Below are 22,275 nucleotides of genomic sequence, written 5' to 3'. Positions count from 1 at the left end.
TTAGTTAAAAAAAACAGCTTTATTAATACCTCTCGTTCAAAGAAATATAAAAGTTTGAGAGTTATTTCTATATTTACAGAGCATAGTTTTTGCTTCAAACAAACAGAAACAAATCCTACTTGTACAAATTGAAAAAATATCTCCTGCTGTGACTGTTCGAGATCAGATGTCAGCAGTTAAAGAAAATAGTCCTCTTCTTCTCTCAATAATAGTCTGTGCAAAGAAAGAATGCATATCGAACACACCGTGTTACTGCTACATTAAGGCAAACCCCTAGGAACAATACACTTGGGAAACTCCTTGGTAAAGTGACAGTGTCGATTAAATGTTTTTTTAGCCTTCCTACAGAAAACGTCCCACATCCTCCACAAAAGCATAAAAAGGTCAAAATCTCTTAAAACGGTTAGCATTGCACTGAGAGATCATTCAGTACCCTTAAAATCCAAAACAAACCACTGGTTGACAACAACGGTGAAATAAAAGCTTTAGAAAGCATGAAGATCTGGGCCTCAAGGAGTGTTTTCCAGTCGGGTGTGGAAGCGGTGAATCTACATACAAACAGAGGAACAGTAGTTTGACGACGACTTCTCTGCTCAAAAGTGCTGCGGGGGTCTGTGCCCCTCGCCATAAATACTTCTTCATTGGCATGGAAACTATCAAAACCTCAAAACAAACCTAAAACGAACTCCAATCCACTGCAAAAGACACAAAGTGGATGCTGCGTATTAAAAGCAAAGCGTAAAATGCAATTAAATTAGAGAATAAGAAAAGCTAGTTCCTAAACACCACAGTTCCTCATGGCATACAGATTTGTGCAGGTTATGAGGCAAAAAAATAATGCATGCTGCTGCGTGTACAAAAAAAAAACAACAACTCATAAACACATTTATCAGATCAACTGATACGCTTCATTTAAGAGACAAACATTAAAAAGACTCCTCACTGGCTTCTAAAACATCACACGAGGAGCAACCCAACTCAGTCCTTCACTGCGGTTAGAAGTCCTCTGGAAGAGCGGCAGGCAAGCTTAGTTTTGGTAGATCTTCTCCGTGGTGCTGAAGTCGTTGGTAGTGCAGGTGTGCGAGGCCATGCCCCGGTGGATGGGTTCGGGGCTGTTGTCACCCCCGATGGTCAGGTTGAGCAGACTGGTGCACGTAGGCAAGTAGACGTGCTGGACGTGTTCCACCTCTGACCGACACACCGGGCATGACTGAACAGAGGACACAAGAAAACTTCATCAGAGAGCATTCACCACAATAACACGCTAGGAATACTGTTATACTGCCTGCAAATAATGACACGGTCAATCCTGGCAATTAAAGCTGGGTGGCATTTGCGGTTAACAGAAGATTTTCCTTACTGCTTATATCACGGTAGATGTATTGGCACAGCACTTAGTAGATTTATGTTATTTAAGTGTGAGGGGCAACATGCAGTAAGGACCACATCTCAAATAGGTAATATGGTGCAGAGTTTACTTGTTTATTGGAATGAGCTTTATTTAGAACTTTGCTGATTTTTATGATGATAATGTAAAGGATTTTTGTGCTGATGTCATTTATTTTGAATAGATCTTTATTTCCATTAAATTATAAATGAAAAGAGAAAATGAAAAAGTTTTAATTCACTGGATTATGCCAAAACTAATTATTATTACATCGTTATTTCACATCTAAATTTCAAATAATAAATACATTTTACTTTAAGAAATTGTACATTTAAAAGACCTAATGTATTTTTTTTCACTCAATACATTCACTTTTTTTTTTTCTTTTTTAAATCTGCAACTACTTAATTGGTTTTGGAAATTGTACATATTACAAGAAAAACAAACCTATAAAAATGTTAGAAATGTTGTCTTGGCAATTACGTTGTAATACTAGGAACTGAAACTATTACATTTAACAAAAACCCACCAAAATTTAAATGGAAACTGGGAAGTATCAAACAAAAGCTGATTTCAAATATTAATAAACACTATAATACATAATGAATGAATGTAGACCCCTTAAATCCTTTTATTCATTAATCAAAGATTAACATTAAAATAAATGTTTTCTTGTAAATGTATTCATTTAGAAATCAATCCCTTAATATTATTACACTTTTGTTGAGTCACATCTCATAAAATTTTTGCAACCTGAACTAGTCTTGCCTGTCATAAAAAGGTTAAATTCTGATATTTTATGTTATGTTGTTTCATTTCTGACAGGTGGTTGCACCACATGATTTTTTTTGGTTAAGTGACTTCTTAAATGCAAATTTTTAGGAAGTAATACTACTACAGCTACTTTTCTTCATTATGATCTCAAAACCGATTTATCACTCTGACATTTTTGACCCGATGTTGTGTAAGAAGCGCCTGAACCGGAATGTTCTCTGACCTGCAGCTGTTCAGCACAGTTCTGGCAGCACACCATGTGACCGCAGGGGCAGAAGGCGGCGTCGATCTCTTCCTCGCAGCACAGCATGCACAGCAGCGCCTCCCGCAGTTTCTGCAGCTTCTCCTGCAGCAGCCGGCTCTGCTGGCAGCCGCCGCAGTCCAGCGCCCCCTCCTGGTCATGGGACGGCGATCGGGACGACGGAGTGCGCTCCCCTGGCCTCGACATCATGTCCACGATACCGGCGTTGTACAGCGCACGTCTGGCGTAGTCGTACACTTCCTTGGAAGTCCGCCGGATGTCGAATACATACTTCTTGCCAAGGTTAATGTTCTCATTGAGGAAAAGCGAAGCCAGGTGACCCTTGAAATCCCGGCTGTACTGCATCATGACGGCGTTCGTTACCGTGTCACACCTGCAGACAGAAACAAGAGCGATTGGTGAGCGAGACTAGCACATTATCTGCTCGCCGTCTGCCACACAGCAGCTCAAACCATCCATTATCCATCAGAAATAATGGGCTACTGGAAAGGAGCTGTAGTTGTGAAAATGAAGGATGTTGCCGCTTGTTAGAGTTCAAGGGTAGAGAGCAGTAGCCATTCTTCAACGCCTTGGCAATAAAAGCTTTTATCACGGGCAGAAGAAACCTGGTTTAGACCACATTTTAACTGGTAAAAGCCGTTTTATTACCAGTCTGTCTAGAGGAGATTTTACACAGCAGCTAATGCTGCTCTGTGTTTGCTAAAAGACGCGATGTTGTACAAAAGATGGATTAAAATTATGCCAGCTCTGACCCACCTCTGCTACAAGGTCTCCTAAGATTGAACAAACCCCAAAATTTGAATTGTCTTAAAAACGGTTAAAAATCATTTTGCTTAATGAGAAAAATGTTATTATGTTCTGTGGCACTTTGACCTTTCCATGGCAACTCAACACATTTTCCCCAATTAAAACTGTATTACAGTGAGAATTATTACGGAAAAGGATAAAAAAAAAAATTTTTTTGGGGGGATTTTAGAGGTAAAGGACACTTTGTCATGAAAACTGGAAGTTTGCTTTTATTTATTGATGGGATTTTATTTATAGATTTATTTACTGACTGATTACATTTTATGTATTGATTGATTCATTAATGATTTGATTCATCAGGTGTCTCTTATTAATCATTCAGTCCATTAATAAAATCCCAAACCAATACATGCATATAAAATCCAATCAGTCAATAAACGAAATCCCCCCAAATAAAAAAAAGGGTACAGAATGGATTGATTTATTGTATTTTAATCAATCAGTCAATCCAATCATTCATGCTTTTATTTAAGGGATTTTATTGACTGATTGGATTTAATTTAAGGAATTTATTCATATTTTATTAACTTAAAATAAAAATATATTTCATAATTATGTTACCACATACTTTGTTTCTGCATGGTTTTGTAAGACTGACCCACCTGTGCAGCCCAAATGTTCTTAGTTACTTTCTAATACGTTTAAAGCTGCAAGACCTTCTCACAGCTAGCTGTTTACAGAGGAAAGGCCGAAGCTGGTTTGCAATGAAAACTATGCTCAGAGAAAGTCCAAAACAAAAGCACATAATCCTGCACTTTTCTGACAACCGTACAAAAACCAGAAGCATAAAACTCCTCACAACAGAGCAATTCAAACTGCTGACACCGAGGCTTTCTATGAAGAAAATACAATAGAACATTTAACAATAGCCAGGCTAAAGAAAGATGATTTCCTCTACATGATAACAATGTGTAAAGAACATCATGTGGTGAGTGGTCCAGACAGGTAAACTAAAGTATGTTAGATAGTGGGTTACGTAACAGAAGACATGTGCACAAGGTGTGTATTGTTAAGCCTGGCAGAGCTGCACATTAACAAGAAAAAAAAAAATTACAATGTAATGATGCATTATTGTACTACATGCAGGGTTTTATGGTGTCTCACCTGTAAAAGGCGTGTGTTTCTGTGATGGCCCGATACAGACCGCTGGCTGCTCTATTACTGATTAACTTGAACAGCAGGACCACACTGTCACTGGTTTCCTTGGTGACAGTCAAGTACACGCTCTTCCCTGATTGCGTGGCAATTTGTATTATGGGATAAGATATCCTGCATTGAAAGGAAAATATGACGAATTACTGAAAGGCGGCGATGGAACAAATTGAATTCATGTTACATGACTGATTCTGGGATGTGAGCTGGGCATTATTTTATGACAGTTATGCCATCAAGAGCACTTTATGCCATGCCTAACCTGTTAACCAGGCTGAAGTCTTCTCGGCAGATAGCGATGCCATCTGGTCCAACACCGATAGCCAACCTCTGACCTTCAGCATCCCGCACCCAGTGCCACTCCACCCCATAATGCTCCAGAGAGGACACCAGCTGCAGGGCCTGGTACTCCACCACTGCCTGGCTCAGACCCTCAAGAGCTTTGTGCTTGGCTATGATACTGTCAAAAAAAAAAAAAAAAACAAGAGATAGATTGAGTCTGAGAGTAAAATAACACCAACTGATCATGTGAAAAGAAAAATCTGTTTTGAGATTTACACTCAATCACACCAAAAAACTATATTGTAAACTAATAATCCCTTTTATGACAGCTGGTGACAAACAGTATCGTAATGTAATGAGATGGCTCGTAACATAACATAGCGTGATGGCTCAATGTAACGCGATGGCTCGAAACATAACGAGATGGCTCAATGTAACGCGATGGCTCGAAACATAACGAGATGGCTCAATGTAACGCGATGGCTCGAAACATAACGAGATGGCTCAATGTAACGCGATGGCTCGAAACATAACGAGATGGCTCAATGTAACAAGATGGCTCATAACATGATGGCTCAGAATGTAACAATGCAATGGATCAATGTAACGTGATGGCTCGTAACGTTACATACCGCAATGGCTCAATGTAACGTGATGGCTCGTAACAACATGATGGCTCGTAATATAACAAATCACGATGGCTCAATGTAACATGATGGCTCGTAACGTAACATACCGCGATGGTTCAATGTAACGTGATGGCTCATAACAAAGTGATGGCTCAGAATGTAACACTGCGATGGCTCAATGTAACGTCACGTGATGGCTCGTAATGAAACATTACAAGATAGCTCAATGTAACAAAATGGCTCGTAACATGATGGGTCGTAACGTAACATGATGGCTCGTAATAACAAATCGCAATGGCTCAATGTAACGCGATGGCTCATAACGCAACATACTGTGATGGCTCATAATGTAACGTGATGGCTCGACACAATGGCTTGTAGTGCAAGCGATGTCTAGTAAAGTTAAATGTAAAATGATGGCTCGTAACGTAACACGACAACAATTAATTGTATTATGGCTAATGATTTATTGTTTAAACTGAAAAATTCTTAAGAACTAATATTATCTGCTTCCAGTATCAGCATATTTACCCAAAGCGACTTACAAATGACAGGACAGTGGAAGCAATCAAAAACAACAAAGAGCGCAATGATATATAAGTGCTATAACAAGTCTCCGTACACATAGCAAGGAAAAAAACAGAATAGAAGATAATTGTAAAAAGTATGCCAACATGGGCGTTAACCATTTAAGTTGCCAATAACATGACAACACAACAGTCACTGACAAAGTCCATGGCATCGTGTTCCCCTGTTTGAGGCTCTTTGATTTTCTTGTATGCATTAGTCTTTATTTGATTTAGTGACAATGATAATTAATCACTACAGACAGATCTCATTAATCCTCTTTGATTGTGGTCGATTGGGTCGTCTGTTATCTAACCCAAACAAGCTAAAGAGTCAGAACAGGACTCTATAAAAGGAGCAGTGTAATTAGTCAAACAGAATTAGGAGTGCTTTGTTTTTAGCCACGCGGCTCTGGATAAGATGTTCACAAGAGTGCGCAGGTTACAGTTCAGCTCCCTTGACTCTCTCTATTAAGTAATCACCTATACACCTAACAACCAGTTTAAAAATGTATTTGCAGGTAAAAATCTCTACCTTTATACTAAAGTAACATTAAGAACGTATATTCAGACACTTCTATTGGATGTTTGTTTGTGGCATCTTCAGTTTCATTTTAACACGACATGTGAGTTTCAGTTCTATTTATATTTTTATTATTTATTTTCAGTTTCAGTTATTTTTAACAGTTGTGTTTATAATAACTCAATGAAAATAATATCAGCCCTGCAATATAATTACAAAAATCTGTGCACAGTAAACGCACATTTGTTAACAACAGTTGGAAATATTTTCTTAATAACTTCATCGATTTTTCCCAAATTTTGGGGTCAGGATTTTTTCTTTAAAGAAATTAATACTTTTATCTATCAAGGACCCAAAGTGACAGTAAAATACATTTATAATTTTACAAAGATTTCTGATTTTAAATAATTTTCAAATTCTCTTTTAAAGGGACAATAAGTAACTTTTTAGGTATTTTATTATCTAAAATCAATATTTTATTGATTGCATTCTGGATTGCATTCTTATTATGGACCATACATATGCCGCGCCACAGGAGAAAAAAAACATCGTCGCCAAAACAGTCAAAAATAGATGCAACGCGCATTTGAAAAAGTGAGGCGCTGGAGAGCAAAATTTGTTTGAATGCAAAATACAATTTCACCACTAGATGGGAGTAATTCCTACTTACAGTCCCTTTAAAAATCACAGAATCTTTATAAAAAAAAAAAAAAAAAAAACAAACAAAAAAAAAAAAACAAACAAACTCAATTTACATAATATTAAGCAGCGCTGATAATAAGTACAACATGTTTCTGCATATTAGAATTACTTTATTGCCTCTAAAAAGGAAGGTTCCGGCTTCAATACAAGGAAAATACACTCTGCCAATGCCATTTCAGATTTCTTGATTACTGATGTTTGTAATATAACCAGTAATTATGTTCTGCAATTTGTGAATACATCTTTACTTCGATTAAACCAATTTGAGGTCATAGAGATAATAGTGAGTGAGATTGAGTTTGTGTACCTGTTGATGGTGGCTTGGTTGGGCTCTGTGGCACAGAGTTCAGTGTACCAGTACTTGGCTGTGTTCTGGTTATAGTCACCGAACTCGGCCTGGGCCAGGAGGGCGCTGAGCTCTTCGGCCTTTTCAGAGCACATCCGCAGATGTCCACGATGCAGATCCTCTTTCACATGCATAAAAAACAGGTGTCTAGAGCAGAACAGAAAGACAAAGAAAGTGAGAGAGTTAGTTACGAATGGAAACAGGTGGCTGGTGAAGGAAGCGCATATGGATGTCGACAGGTGGTCCGACAGGAAAGCGATCCACACAGACTGAAACGGGTGACAGGGAACTTTCATTACAAAAACACGTCTTGCACATGCTCTTATGTGCCGGATCCCACTAGCATTTTAGTATGATCCATGAATAGAGATCATTTATAGGTAAACCAGCAGGAACAGTGAAAACCAGAAGTGGCAAAAAGTCAATTGAAAATGACAAAAGGTCAAAGGAAAAGCAGAAATGATGGTTTCCATTCCAAATGGTCACTTTCACTTCAAAAACCAAATAGAAGAATATTGCAAATACACATGAGTGTGTGAATTGGTTTGACTTCTGCTTCAATCTCGGTTTTATCTATTGTATCCGTTTGTGCATCAGTTACAAGGCTCTTAATGCAGAACACTGTCAGCTTGTTTCTAAACTACAAGCAAGCAGTCTCATACAAAGCATGAAAACCACACTCACTCCTCACTGCTGACATAAATCCCTGTAGCTGTAATACAGGTGTGCTAACAGTGTATTTTACTGTAGACGGGGCTCTTTTCAGCTCTCTGTGGGACTTTCAGTATTTCTTATTTTATCGATCAATGACAGACATCACAAAAAAAAAAAAAATCTTGTTTTCAAATTCACAAACCAGCCATGAGAACTCTGGTTTGTTATTGACGGATTCTCTTTACCTTGACTAAGTGTGAGGATACTTCCTGCTCCACTGTAAAAGGCACAGATTAATGAAAATTTAAATTACACTGTAACGGCAAACAATAGATGAACAATGATTTACTATTTAGAGATATAGATATATATCTATTTAGTATACTAAACCGAACCTTCTTTACAAATGTGCATTTAGAAAAATCAACATACAAGTTTCAATAGAAATTACATTAAAGTAATTTTTAGTTTCTCATAAATGCTTGTATGTACATTCAGCATTAAACATTAACTATATTTCAAAAGAATAAAAAAAAAAGTTTTTGCATGATTTAAAAATGTAAAGAAAAAAAGTAAATGAAAAATGATAGGAAAGTTAATTATGAATAAAATGATTATTGCCTGCATGTCTGCACTGTGCATGATTTAAAACATTTTAAAAGTCAAAACTAAACATAGAAATGTAAATAAACCTGTGAAGCAAAGTATTTCTGCATCAAACTTGAGCTCAAACAAAATACAAATTAGATGTTTAACGACAACATCTTAAATTATTTTTTTTTATTAAAAGACAACTGTAAAAGTTAATATATTTTTTATGAAACATGTTTGTGTGTGGTTTTGCATCTGCGTCAGTGAAAAACAAGTTGAATTTGTCTGAACTGTATCAGCAGTTCATCTTCTCCCGTGGTTCTTCACAAACCGGTCTAGTAGCATCATGGGTGAACCTCCCTTCTTTCTGAACCAACCAGCTCCAGCTCCTGTAGCTTTCTGTTTATCTGACCCAAAGCCCTTGTGTCCCCATACTCGAATGTCCGTTTATGTCCACTACAGGACACAATGTCAAATTTTCCAAGTCCCCCGAGACTAGGTTTGGAGACCAAACAGGACTGATGTTTACCCCCAGCCAACAGAGGAGCATGGGAACACCAAAAACTGGCTGTGAGATACTGCTCTGCACGCAGGCGATGGCTCTTTAGGAAAACAAACTCCGGCATATCAGTTCGAGCAGTGCTGCCGACAAAACCCCCGGGCCGATAAACATTGACTTTGGATGAAAAAAGACACTAGAAAAAAGGCGGAGAATGAAGATTTAGGTACATTCATAGGCCAGACAAATAAACAAGACCTGTCGTTTGACAAAGGGAGTCTCGCCCGGCCTGACGAGGCACTTCCCTGCGGTGACATCAGACTCATGTGATGAATTACCTGGCAGGCAAAACAAAGGCGTATGATTGGGGCAGGGAGACCGAGAGGTTACTAGCGGTCAAACTCCAGCTACTCCAGGACAGAACATGCAGCGCCGGTTCAGTCAGGATCATTACAAGACTAATCTTAGAACACACAGCTGCGCTGATGCAGCCACTCGGCGTCAACAAACACCACCACCACACAATGGGCTTTTACCATGGTTAACAAGGGGAATGTTTCCAAAAACTTAATTGAAAATCTAAAACAAATTAATGTATAAATGTCGCATATTAGACTCGCACTTAAATAAAAACAAAAGAAACAAAATAATAATAATAATATATATATATTATATATATATATATATATATAAGATCTTCTGTACTTGCACAAGTACAAAAGACACTTACAGTTGTACTTGTAACGAAATGGACACTTGCATTTTCTTAATGCATTGCAACAATGTTAAAATTAAAAGTTCAAGTTATTATTTAAATATTTTTGTTGACTAAAATACTAAACCACTTGTAAAGTAATTGATTATAGTTTTAACTATCATTCGATATTAAGTGAATATATTTTAAGCGTGCTAAAATGTAAACTTAATCCCAAATGTGTATTTTCAAAAATATAAATGCATGAAATGAATGTCATTTCTATTGAAACTTAAGTATATTTTAGTTTATCATAAATGCTTCTCAGTACATTCAGCATTAAACACTAACTGTACTTCAGAGACAAAATTAGTGTTTATGCAATTGCTTAGATTTTTTTTATTACTTTAAAATTTCACCTAAATGCATAATACTTTTTTTTTTTGCCAGATTTAACTAGAATAAATTTGCATTTAACTGCAATTAATATTCAGTTACATTTCCAAAAACATTACAGTCAGTGCATTTATTATGCAAATAACATACTTTAAAAGCATGCAAAAAAAATCCCCTGCCCCTCACAAGGAAATCAGCTATGAGCAGCGGAGAACAGCCGGATGTGGTGGAGTCTAAAGTCTTAATGCTATCAGATTAGTGGGCATGAGAGGGGGTCCGGGGGCCACAGATGGGCCCCACTCGCTCTCACTACATCTAACTTTGTAGCCTTTTCAGCAAAATGAAAGTAAACAGTACATGGGTGCACAAGTTCAAGCATTCATGTTATAAAATCTATGATCCTGTCGGTCTGTAACCTTCATCAGCAATGCCACTGCACCTGTCTGAGGCGATAAGCGAAACTAGAGCACAACCCAGTCAGTTTTTCCTACCATTCAACTCTGTATGTGTGTTGGGTACGTTAACTGCCTATAAAAGCAACTACACCCCTTTAGTTTGCAATTACTGTAAAAATTTATTCCGATACACTGAAAATACACTCAAGTATCTCCACACGTAAAATAAATAAATAAATAGAAAGCATTTGATTGTGTAACTGGAAGAATTCAATTAAAACGCCTGTGCCGTTCTGCTGACAAGAAATGGGTCATGGCTTGATATCTGAGAGAGCTTGAGCTTTGCGAAGGAGGGCTTTTGTGGGTTTGAGGTTTTGGCTTCAAATGCGGTACACTTTCTGCAGAAAGTCCTCCGATGTCTGGCTGGAAATTAAATCTTACGACAGGCAGAAAGAAAATCATCTGAATTACTCAAAGTTCACAAAGTTTATAGCATCATGAGGATCACTTTGGGAGACACTAAAGGGGTTAAATAAATGGGCTGAAGGTTGGCAAGACTGTAAAAAGAGCTTTTTTTTTTTGCAAACCTACTTTTACATGTTTTAATCCGGTTAAATAAAAATAAAAAAAAATAGAATATAATTTAAATTAAAAATAAATAACCTAGGAAACATGACACGTCGTCAGATCAAGTCCTCTCTACATAACCTTAAAAAGTCACTGTTTTAGTTCGCACTAATTCTTTCCTTTCTAATTGTTTTATCTTCACTGTTACAGGCAGACTCATTGGGGGCCAGATGTTTGGGGGTCTGCCCCAAAGAACAAAACATTCCTCTGAAATGAAACGAGAAGCTTCTTCCTGGAGACATCAACAAAGGAGCCAATCCGCACAGGAGTTTCATTCTTTTCAGGCGCCCTTTGAAACAATGTGGTTTCAGAGTTAGTCAAATAACATTGCTGTGAGCCATGTGGCGGGGGTTACTCGCAGTCAACAAACTCTAGTAAACCCTGCCACCAGCGCCATGCATCACAGGTAAACACCTCCTCGCTAACCCAAAGTGTTAATCATCATTCGCCCAAACACGCAAATGTAAATACCGATAAAAAAAAAAGCGCATACTCAAACAAAGACTTGCTTTGTGAGCAAACGCCTCTGGTAAATGATGAATTCTGCATCAACTTTGCGAACCGTAACAGTACCGTAGGCTGAAAAACCCCCCACAAAATTTCTGCGAAGGGACAACCCAACATCATATTAATACACGCTCAGCTCAAGAGAGGTGTAGGTTACTACAGTTCATCTACAAATGTGGTTAAACCGGTTCTGCTGTCATCAAAGCGCATGCAATCCAGTAACACCACAAGACAAGAGATCTCTAGTGTTTTTAATTTATAAAACGATCATTAAATCAAGAGAAGGAGAGCTAGTTGTAATCTCAAGGCTTAACATTAACATCTTTTGATAGAATTTCGCACCTCAGGTTTTCATTTGAACGTCTATACTGTTAAATATTACACCAATTAATGAAAAGCCTCAGAAAACACCAAGTACAATATCTCTCACTTCATTTTAATAAGAATATCAACTCAAAACTGCAAAGACCCAGTGAAGCTAAAACCCATCACAGCCCAATATATGCTTCAGAGATATTGGAGGATCTTCACCTACTTTACCAATTTAAAACTTGAGCTAGTCTAGAGCCATTTTAAAAATGGACATTTTCTACCAGCCATTGGACTGAACTGATTTTGTGCTACACTAATGGCCATTTTTGATGGTAAGAATGGTAATAAAGAAATGAAATGGGTCTGCAAACAAAAATCCATTTCCTATGTTATCGCCACAATGCATGTGTGCTATATGCAAAGCTAAGGCTTCCATTTTGTGATCCATATACAAGCTTCAGGGGGATCTTGAGCGTCATAGTCTTCCTGTGGTAAGGAGGTAATCAGGAGCTTACTGGGATTGCTGGTGACCTTGTTATTAGGATTTGATGTAGGGCGAGAGGTTGGTCTCTGCAGTTGTCTGTTTGTGCTAGTGTTGACCCTGAATAGCACTCGCTTACCAGTTCCTGCTGACAAAACCCAGGGCTCTGACTGTGAAGATAACAAGACCTGAGATCACAGCAGCATGTTTTGCATATTTGCAGGCGTAAAGAAAACCAGTGGTGTTGCAAGAATAAGAGCGTGGATGTTCTCCTGTTTCTGAACAAGAACCAAATAGCCAAGGCAAGAGTATGTGCACGACTTAATATTACAAACATTTGCTGTTCTTCCCAATGGGTTGAAGCCGAATCAGATTAAGGTTTAAAAGATCCCTTCTCTTATTTAAAGTGTGCAGTGCCTCTGCTAATGGTGCTGGCCTCTGTGGATCAACAGGATCATTTAGTCCTGATGAGAATGCTAAACACTCAAGCCCTCCAAAACAAAACAGGCATCTTTACACAAGCCCGGCACACATAGCATGCCATGAAGACCAGCTAGAGCTTAATCATGAGCATGCCACCATTGTGGAGTGCTGACTACTCACTAATGACCTTAATTCTCCCCTCATAACAACAAAAAGTTTAGTGTATATAGTCAAACAAATCACTTTTCAGCCAAAAGTGGCCTCTAGTATGGTTTAATGAGGTTCAGAAAGGTGGCATTAAGGCATCTACACATTAGAATTAATGCTGTGTCAGTAAACACTGGCAAATACTGATTTTTAAGGTGATCTGCATATATATATATATATATATATATATATATATGTATGAAAAAAAATCTTCAAGAATTTGCCACAACAGTATGCACACGTCAATAATCAAATACTTTGTCAGAGCTTTTGCTAGTTTGTAATGCCTTTGTGGGAGGATGTTGTTTACTCTGTCACATGAAGCTGCATTTGTCTCTGAATCTGAGACAGGATGTGATGTTGCCAGTAAGAGTTAAAACATGTCAGCAAACACTTTTTAACATGTGAGTGTTTGTGGTTGTGAGAAGAGGTGGGGCGGCTCTGATCCTTAAAGGATCCAGTAATTCTGTAAGCAGGATTAGGCCCTCAAGGCCAGTGGTTATCTTAAACTGTACCTTGTTTGAGGATTTCTCCCAACTCATAACCAAGACAGAAAACATAGATGTCCAAGGAATGGAAACAATCATTTGCACCAAATCCCCTTTGCATCACAAGTAAATATTTCTTCTATCTGGCAATCATCCACCAGCACTCTCCCTCGACAAAGTATAAGGATCTATTTTTAGAAGATGCACTTTTACTAATGAACATGAAGAACTGTCATAATAATGGACTACAGAAGCAAAAGTGGTTCCATTCGGCCTGCTCTGGGGCTTATGTAAGCAGCTTATAGGCATTCAGAGGCCTGTGCACTGTTTAGTGCATCTTACATAACCGTGCAGAGAGAGATAGAAAGGAAGTAGAGAAAGTGTGAAAGCCCGAGCAGAGTTCGAGTCCTGATCTGGAGCTGAGGTGCAGCAGGGGTCGGTGCGTGGCCTTTTCTCATTCTAACATTTCTGACTCCAGAATCGGTTAAGGTACACTGAATTTAGATTTTTGTTTTGGGCCTTAAGTACAGTTTTCATATTCATAAAGCCCCTTGACTTGACCATAGTAATATCATATAAACAAACCATCGAGAAAAAAACGGTTTTGTTAAAGGGATCTTCGGATGAAAAATTCACTTTACATGTTGTTTAAATATAAATGTGTATAAGGGAATGTGTGTACACCTCTATCCTATAATAAAAATCCACCTAGAGGTTTTTCTTAAAATTCCCATTTTAAAATCCCCTCTTTCAAATCAGGCTTTTCTGAGATTTCTGTCAGATTGACAAATTCACAGGCTGCTCCATTGATAGTTAATTGACAAGGCCATCTTACCTTATCCCCGCCCCGAGTGAGATGTGAAGAAAATGTTTGAGAATGTTTATGATTAAGTGATTGAGGTGTTTTGTTGTTCTATGTAATAATGAACACAGCAGAAATCATTTACTCCCGACATCTGAGCCGCTGAAGACCCAGAGGATTAACGTTACTCTTTTTTTTGAAAAGAATGTGCCGATCCCCAATCTAATGATTAAATGCATGGTTCATGCAAATCATTTGCTTCATCTACAGAAGAGAGTATTGTTTTTTTTTTCTATTAATCTTTGAGAAAAAAAACGCCTTTTCTAATAATGTGCTAGTTAGCTAGTTTCACAGCTAAAGTTTACAGTCTGCTCGTCACCCCATGGAAGAGAGGGGCGGGGTGAGCAGAGCTCATTAGCATTTAAAGGAACATGGACTAAAATGGCTTGCTGAAAAAAAAAAAGAGCTGATTTTGACAGGGTAAAAAGGGTGTTATTTTACACTACCATTTAGAAATTAACCAAAGTATGTTAATAAACTTTTCATTAAGACCCTAAAGAATCATATCAATTTGTGGACAATGGGCATCCAATGAACCCTTTAAAATGACATTAGAACATAACATTAGAAAGCCAATTTCAATCAGAAATGTTCAACATAATAGAAATTATTTGTGAAGGTTGCTTCATGTTGACTTGCAGAAACATCATGGTACATTAATAAGGTAATCAAACATTACCACAGAATTACCAACCTCTATACAGTCAGTGAACCATAGTTGTCACAATACTTTTTTGTAACTTCCAGCAAAGGTTGAATCAACCCCTCTGGCGCCTGTTTGTAATGTGCATGTGTGCTCACGAGCTCACTTTCAGTCATAAATCAGCACTCGGACCGCTGTAAGGGTTTTACAGGGATGTTCAATCCCATTATGCCTGCAAGAAGTTCACAGTTTCTAAGATAACATCAAAAGTACCAGACACAAAATGATAAGAGAATGGCCGAGTTCTTGTGCATACACAATTACACTTAAGAAGTATCTGTGGGGAAATCCATGTGGCTTCAGGCTGCATTTGTATGAGTGCGTGGAGAATACATGCCAGAGCTCACTGCCAGTCAATGTGATGAGCAGTGGAACGCAGTGACGAAGTAGGGCAGAGGTCATTGCACAAACAAGGTTAGGGAACATGACCCTTGTAGCTGGAGGCTGGGTCGCATCATGCATGCATGTGCGCGCACACAAATCCACAACAGTGCCAGAAAGTTAACAAAGAACTGTTTTCATGCGACAGCAGCCTGCATTACACTCAGAAATGCCAGGCAGCCATTTATATTCTGCTATGGGCATCAATTTCTCCATTTAGTCTATTACTCTCGTGCGGTTCCTTTTACAGAATAAGAGTGTTCAACACTTTGGGTTATTAGAAGAGTGCAAGGACAATAAATTCTGGCTGATATACAATAAGTTGTTAATTCTTTTCAAGTAGCAGATATTAAAATTCTTCATTTATTCAAAATTAATTACTAAAAACAAGAATCTTATATAAAAATCAGACAATGGCCAATTTCAGTAGAAAACAGTTGTCTTAAACCATGCAAGAAAAATATATTTTTTTAAATCTTTACGACCCCAAACTTTTTTTTTTTATCAATATTAGCCTTTGCTGGAGTGCTTTGTTCACATTCTTCTGACCAAGGCTCTTCTTACACAAAACTCTTTCCTGAAATAACTGGATGTCATTTGTGTGTGGGGGGCACGATTACAATGCGGTCACATGACCGTAGCATACTACTGTTTGAGATATGAATGTATAATCATCCCACATTCTGTAAAAAGGCGGTGTACACTGTGCAGTAAGCAATATGCTAATGTTCCATTCTGAACACTGCCAGCTCCTGCCACATATAGTGCACAGAGACTGCATTCATTGTTATTCAGTGTGCCTCACATTTTCCCTTCCAAATATTCAATCTCAGCCTGATCAAAGCTTTGCTCTCATCCCGATGTCGACAGAGAAACAAAGTCTCAACCCCCGCCATCTCAGATTTTCCTAACACCTCAGTCTTCACACACTGTAAGCGGTTTTTGTGCCCATTTGTCTTAACAGCTTGAATGTAATTACATGTGGAGGCTCTGGGGGTGCAACGTCCTTCCACCTTGCATAAAGAAGTGCAACATTTAATTACCAGTCCAAGTTTCTCCCTCCCCCCAAAATCCCTCAATCTTTCCGTCCACAATCTGTCAGTAACCCCAGCTAATCTCTCTCAGGTCAGCAGAAGAGCATCTAAACAAGCGGAAAAAAAAGATGGCTTTTTAATTAAAATCCTTACAAAAGGACACTCTCAAGGAAACGGAAGCACGCATACATGCCCATGCTGCCCTGCCAGAGTGGATCTGCCTAGAGAATTTGCCTGCGGGATCTGGCATGCCATCCAATTTCATTTTATTGAAAAGGACCCAGCCGAGCTCGGAGAGCACAGAACGAGAGGCTCCAAAACGGGCCGCCTATCAAATAACGGCACGCAGCAGATAACGGAGGAGTACAGAGAGTTCACCGTGGGTTTGAAAGTGGAAAGTTCAGTTAATGAAGAACAAATCAGCATGTGACACAACTTAAACAATCTAGTTAACACCTGTCTGTGCCTCTCTTTATCAGAGACAAACATTTGTGAACCGGCGTCCTGACAGAAAGAGTTCATTTACATGACATGCATTGTAACCAGCCAGTCAAATTATCTCTGGAAGGAAGTTGACTGCTGGAGTGCTTCAAAACCCCAGACTGACGGCTGAATTTCTTTTTTTAAATCGTTTATGCGGAGTCCCTTCCAAAGCTTTCATTTCTTCAATTTTAGTTCAGAAAAGGGGGGGGGGGGGAATGGAATTGAGAACCATAGAGAATTTATAGAAGAATGTCCCTGACCACACAAAATAATGAACTGGAACAGTAAACAGTTTTTACAGTCTGGGACTTTCAAAAAAAAAGTACACAGGCCTACACTATAAACATTAAAATACATTTTATTTCCAAAGCCACAAGACGAATCTGACAGAATCTCCTACTAACCTTGCTAGTAAGCAAACAGCAGTTGAATTTTTGAGGGATAAAAAGTGAAGCTCTGATTTTTAAAAACCTTATATTATATTATATTATATATATATAATATAGTTTTATATTTTCAGTTTTAATTGCAATTTCATTTTTATTTAAATTGGAGTAATTTTGTTACATGTTTATTTTACATTTCTATGAAGCTTTAAAATATAGTAATGGTAGTTTTTCAGTTCAAGCTTATTTCAGTTAATTGCAAAGGTAATATTTTTGTTTAAGGTTTCATCTAATATTGAACCATTTCAATTAACAAACGATTTTAGATATTTTTAAATGATAACACTGATTCTTTACAAAAGATACAAATTGCATGGTCATTACAAGAGTCATAAAAATTTTTTTTTATTAAATATCCCATTAGGTCTTGTGCTTACACTTTCAAATCAGGGTGAGTTTTAACATGTGCTGCCCATGTACTTTACTGTGATTTTTAAAAATAAAGATAACTTTGTCAAGAATACCACATATGCTGCTGCTACTGGGGTTTTAACTTGTAAACTTGTGTCCTTAGAGCTGTGCTCCAAATAGGTCTCAGACAAAGAAAAGTAACAAAACTGCACAGTTGCAGTGAATAAAAGAGCATGAGGTGGCTGTGACTGCCAGCTCTGTCTCTGTGGGTAGGAGCTTTTGAGCAGAGGATCACATTTCCTGCTGCCGCTCATAGCACAACGACCTACAGTAACCCACAGGGAGCGGGGTTACTACAGGGCAAACCACTGTACTGAGGGAAAAAAAAAACCTTTACAGGCTACTGTGCAAAGTGCTCTCTCTCGTTCTCTACCTGAGACAGACACATGACTTCAGCTGATGTGAAACGGAAAGAACACTCATAGACCAGCACGGTTAAATTAATATTTAATATGTTACATGACCTAGATTTTTTGTGGTTATATCTTAACATGTACACAGTTAAATAAGATACAGCTCAAGTCGGGCCTAGAATTCACGTTTGACAAAGAGAACGGAAGAGAAATGGCTTTACTTCCACTAATATCACACACAACATGCAAACACCCACATACTCAGTTGCCTTTCTTCCTGTCGTTCTTCTGAATTTTTTTTTTCTCACTGTATTCTCGCGGAAGTTTGAAAAGGTCTCTACTCACAGACAATGATGAAATGTTCTCAGTCACAACTTCCTCCAACAACATCCATTACTTTGATGTAAAACTTGTTTTTTTTTTTTTGCGTGTACATACCTCGTCTGCTCCTGCAGAATAAGGTGAGGCTCCACGAAGAACTTGACTCGGAGCCGTAGTCTGCAGGGCGTGAGGTTGTCCATCTGCTGGGAGATTCGGTTCCTCAGGTTCAGCCACAGGTTCTCTCCCTTACTGCCAGAAAACTGCAGCCCAAAGTAATCCACCTCAATAATTCCCAACTTCCGACATACCTGCCACCAACCAAAGACCGAGTCACACATTGTTAAACACCAGAATAATTTACTGATAATAATGGTTTACATAAATATAATATTTGATACTTTTAACTCATCCCTTTCCTTAAAAATAGTTTAAAGCCTGAAATGTGATGTGCAGGTATTAAAAGCTCTTAAATCTTGCAGTTACCCGTTTTTTTTAATGGTACCATTTTGGAAGGATTTTTGTTTTTCTTTTTTCTTTGAATAAGACCTTTTTAACGGTCCTTTTATCTTGTTTTGAGAATGTTCTGTAGGCCACTAATAAAAAAATAAGACCTCTGTACATTTGTTTGATGCAAATTTATAGACCACACATTTGAGATTTGTATTTGTTGGGACAATATTGCTGTCGACTGACAAAGTTTCCCTTCTGAATTAGCTTAACTGTACAAGCTTTATAGTTGATAAACTCTTTAAAATACAAATTAAATGTTTATTTCCTTCAATAAAAAGGAAATGGAGTAAATTAGTAATGGATTAGTAATCTGGCCTCTTGCTAATAAAGGAGAAAAAAATGCTGGTCCTCATCACTATCAAAGTTGCACATCCCTGCTATAGAAGAAAATAAAAAGTTTGTACAGTTCATGAAAATATCCTCAGATGACCATGAAAATACAACATCAGTCTCCTTTAATTTTAATGTTTTCAGAATTGGTGCTAAATTAAAAAGTTTGAGGTTTGTGTACAAATCATTCGATACAACTTCAGACATGTCTCGAAAACATTTCTAACATGTTGAAAAGCCATGCACTTTGTCATTTACGTTGGAGAAGATATACATCTCCATGCACGAGCCAAGCATCTGCTGCTGAAGAGAATGACCTTTAGTAACCTCGAGCATGCCATCACACAAGCACCCAACTATCGTTTAAAAAGCCTTACAAGCCTTTTTTTCTGAAAACAATAATGTAAACGTTTAACCTACAACATACTGTGTCTGTTAATTAGAATTCAAAATCATTTAGCTTGTTTTAAAACAAGCCAATATACGTGCAGCCTAACATTTGACTATATGTGTGAATGATCGAACGAAATAAATGTTCTAATGTGACAAAAAAATGCTTTAAGAACATGCTAAAAATAATCAGTAAAGTTTACCCAAATAAACGCATGAAATCAAGACATAAACAGACTGATGTTGATATCAAGTTTCCATGTGCTTCATATAAACGCTTTTGTTTATCAGAATTTGAGCGTGTTTTCTATATGTAACGCACGAGGGTTGATCGTATGCATGCACGCTTCTGAAACATGTGATGATAAACAGCACATCCATTTCACATGAAGTCTTTCATTTATCATCTTACCTTGTTCAGACAGTCCTCTCCGTTCGCCTTCGCGTCCACTTCAATCTCCATCACCACCGCGTCCGGTCGAGTTACATGGCAGAGCATTTTGGAGAGGTGTTTTGTCTTTGGTCTACCTGTCCTGTACGAAAAACAGTACAAACAGTTCTCACTGTTATCCTTTCTAAGTACCCTACATCAGCCCTCACTCACTTTCCTCAAGCTCTCTGTCTCTCTGTGGTCACGCTTCCTGCTGTATATATATATACGAAGCGCTGCTTAAACCCCGCCCACCTCACCACAGCCAATCACAACAGGAGTATCAAAGCCTACAGCGAACGCTGACAGCAACAGAAAGCCTGCCATGTTCACTTAGTAGTGAATACTGTAGACGCCACGAGCGTCCTCTTCAGGTGCGTTATATTTGTGAAGATGCTCGAGCAAGTTGATTCAATTCAGATAACAACAACAACAAAAAGGTCCTGCATTGCAAATATGATAACACATGTACAGTACATACACTAATGTAGACCTTCACACTACACAAATACAGTACCATCATATCACAGATATAAAATAATTATATCTATCTATCTATCTATCTATATATCTATCTATCTATCTATCTATCAAAAACCATTGTGTGCACACAGCAATAAATAAAATTAAATATGCATGCTTTAATATAAATTAATATAATAAATAACTAAATTAAACACAACGTATGAAATACAATAAAACTAATGAAATATATATATATATATATATATATATATATATATATATATATATATATATATATATATATATATATGTACTAATGCATAAAATAAAAATGCAATTAATCAAAATAAAATTAAACAAACTAAAATGTGTATCATAAAATAAATATATATTCTGTGTGACAAAATTAAGCCTTGCAAGATATTTTCCTTTCTTGTCCTTCTGAGACACTATTTTATGATCACATTGAGTATGCCCTAGCAAATATCTCTTAAGTAAGACTGCGGCCCAACGCCAGAGCCTGCGTTCTCATCCAAAGCTGGAAGGCGGATGGAGTGAGTGCCAATGTGTTACTGCCTTGACATTACACTTCACATGTATTATGCATGTTTGCCTACAACCCTCCCTTGAGGAGCACGTTGACACTGTGAATGAGACATCAGCCAAAAAGCTTTTGATAATGAAAATTTAAGCTGCTGGAAGAAAACGCAGAAAACAGCTATTGAGCTATCAATGTATTTTCCAGTGATGTCTGACCAGCAGCAGTCCACATGGACGAACTAGATTGTGTAGTCCTCAGAATGACCTTGCAGTGGAGTCGTGTGAGACAGCCCCGGGACAGACACCCAGCGCTCCAACACCTGTCCCCAAACTCCACTCAGTGTTCCCTTAATGCATCACATCAGGAAAGCAGTGTGCTTGAGGCTGCTTGGAGAAAACAACAAGCATGAAATGCCAAGACGGATCTTTTCTGCTCGCTGTAGCCTGCCCACACATTGCCAGATTGAAACTTTTTCTCCACAAGCATTCACAGCCAGACATGACAACTGTCGGACTAAAGTTGACTGCACAAACAGCAGAAAGTGTCCATGCAGCAACTGTTTCTGCAGGTGCGCTTAAAATTGTTTACAGGTGATGTTATGAATAAAGAAGTGTAAAATATATTCATATAAAACTAAAAATGTGGTGTTGATGGTCCTGGCTCTTAAAGGTGTAGTCATCTGTCATCATTTACTCACCCTCATTTTGTTCCAAACCTGTATGAGTTTCTTTCTTCTGTTGAACACAAAATAAGATACTTTGAAGAAGGTGACCAAACAGTTGACGGCAGCCATAGACTGCCATAGTATCTTCAACATCTTTTCCACTGAACATTTGTCTTGATCTATTTTTAGAGTTTACAGAGAGAAGTTCATAGCACTTTTTTATTAATTTCTGTGATGTTTGCAAACA

General features: G+C 37.9%; 1 protein-coding gene across 1 annotated transcript; it reads right to left on the bottom strand.

Annotated features, from left to right (window-relative positions):
- mylipa (myosin regulatory light chain interacting protein a) lies at positions 1–20,566 on the bottom strand. Its single transcript, XM_052584335.1, has 7 exons — positions 20,341–20,566; positions 18,816–19,006; positions 7,392–7,577; positions 4,645–4,842; positions 4,335–4,499; positions 2,385–2,796; positions 1–1,210 (listed from the first exon to the last, which is right to left on the bottom strand). The coding sequence occupies exons 1-7, from the start codon at positions 20,425–20,427 to the stop codon at positions 1,028–1,030; spliced, it is 1,422 nt and encodes a 473-aa protein (XP_052440295.1). The 5' UTR covers positions 20,428–20,566; the 3' UTR covers positions 1–1,027.
- Between the last annotated feature and the right edge of the window lie 1,709 nt (positions 20,567–22,275).

This window comes from Carassius gibelio, chromosome B19, assembly GCF_023724105.1.
Source record: "Carassius gibelio isolate Cgi1373 ecotype wild population from Czech Republic chromosome B19, carGib1.2-hapl.c, whole genome shotgun sequence".
NCBI classification, from domain to species: Eukaryota; Metazoa; Chordata; class Actinopteri; order Cypriniformes; family Cyprinidae; genus Carassius; species Carassius gibelio.
This window is presented reverse-complemented; position numbering and strand designations above follow the sequence as displayed.